Source organism: Helobdella robusta (assembly GCF_000326865.2).
Source record: "Helobdella robusta unplaced genomic scaffold HELROscaffold_79, whole genome shotgun sequence".
In the NCBI taxonomy this organism is placed as follows: Eukaryota; Metazoa; Annelida; class Clitellata; order Rhynchobdellida; family Glossiphoniidae; genus Helobdella; species Helobdella robusta.
The window spans coordinates 145,044-146,458 of record NW_008705453.1 but is presented as its reverse complement, the minus strand read 5'-3'; the positions used below and the strand labels follow the sequence as shown (position 1 = coordinate 146,458).

Sequence of the window (1,415 nt, the reverse complement as noted above, 5' to 3'; positions counted from 1 at the left end):
ACTACCACAACAGCAGCAACCAACTAAGAAAATTAAATTCCAAGCACACGGCTGTTCCTTCACGGGGATGTCAAGAGTGTCCACTGCAGCAACAAACCTTCAAAAACTTGACGTCTATTTTTGTCCGTGTGTTTTGGGGAGAAGTTTTGACTCTCTTTACTTCTTTTCTTTCTCTCTCTCCCTTCTCTCTTTCTCTCCTCTCTCTCTCTCTCTCTCTCTCTCTCTCTCTCTCTCTCTCTCTCTCTCTCTCTCTCTCTCTTTCTTCCTCGGTATGTTTAGTATTTGTGAACGAATTTCTGTATATCTGTACATGCGAGTACACACAAAAAAGTACATTCGAAATTCGATACGCCATTTCGCTCTATCTGGAAGGGACAGAATAGTTTTTGTATTGAAGTAGCGAAATCAATATTTTGCACTGTGATTAATTCATGGATTATGTGCTTCGTTTGATGCTTTTTGGTGCAGCATGTCAGGGCTGTCTGTTGGTCTGTAGGTTTGTATGATTGTTGGGCATAGTTTGGGTTGTTGGATTTTTTTGAATGCATTTAACATCCGGATTATTGCAAGTGAATCAAAAGATAAAAGAGTTAATTAATGGTGTTGGTTGGTTGGTTGGTTGAATGGCTGGTTGGCTGGTTGGTTGAATGGCTGGTTGGATGGTTGGTTGTTTAGTTGTTGGTTAATCTGACGTGATGTCTTGTGACGTAACTTGATGTAATGAAATGTGATTGGTGGGACTGTCATCAGCATCGCCATCTTCATTGTCATCGTCTTCATCTTCCTTTTCAGACATACAAATACATTTTTATGGTAATATCAACGACAGCATCTTCTTCTTTTTCCTCTTGACCATCACAAAGCAATAGCACAAAGACCATAAATAATTAAAGCTTTTCATCTGATATCTTGTGTTATTTACTGTTTTTTCTATTTTTATGACGTCACATCACTATTCCATGCTGGTTGGTCGGTTGCCTAGCAACTGGTTGCTACGCGGTTGCTGACGATAACATGTCATTAAGGAAAACAGGAAAAAGAAAGACACTAAATAAAAAAGACAGAAAAAAAATATGGAAAAATAGGAAGGAAGCAATGATATAATTAAATTGTTATAGATGTCGCCGCTGATAACTTTGTGCTGTTGTTTGTTGTTGCTGATGTTATGTTGAGGTTGTTGTTGTTGTTGATGATGTTGTTGATGTTGTAGTTGTTGAGATTGTTGATGTTGTTGTTGTTGATGTTGAGGTTGTTGTCGAAAATGATGAATGTGATGTCATCAGAGCTGTTTGATCATTGGCGATTGATCAATTTCATGAAGACGATGAAGAAGACGATGATGATGATGATGATGATGATGATGATGACGATGATGATGATGATGATGATGATGATGATGATGATGATGATGATGA

The 1,415-nt window shown here is 38.0% G+C and overlaps 1 protein-coding gene across 1 annotated transcript in view; it reads right to left on the bottom strand.

Annotated features, from left to right (window-relative positions):
* Nucleotides 1–1,415, bottom strand: part of HELRODRAFT_182012 (hypothetical protein) — a gene marked incomplete at both ends in the record, with an annotated part of 4,718 nt that overhangs the window by 508 nt on the left and 2,795 nt on the right. Inside the window, one exon of the mRNA XM_009031777.1 lies at nucleotides 1,136–1,285. Within this exon, the coding sequence (XP_009030025.1) occupies nucleotides 1,136–1,285 (150 nt within the window). The remainder of the gene's footprint in view (nucleotides 1–1,135; nucleotides 1,286–1,415) is intronic.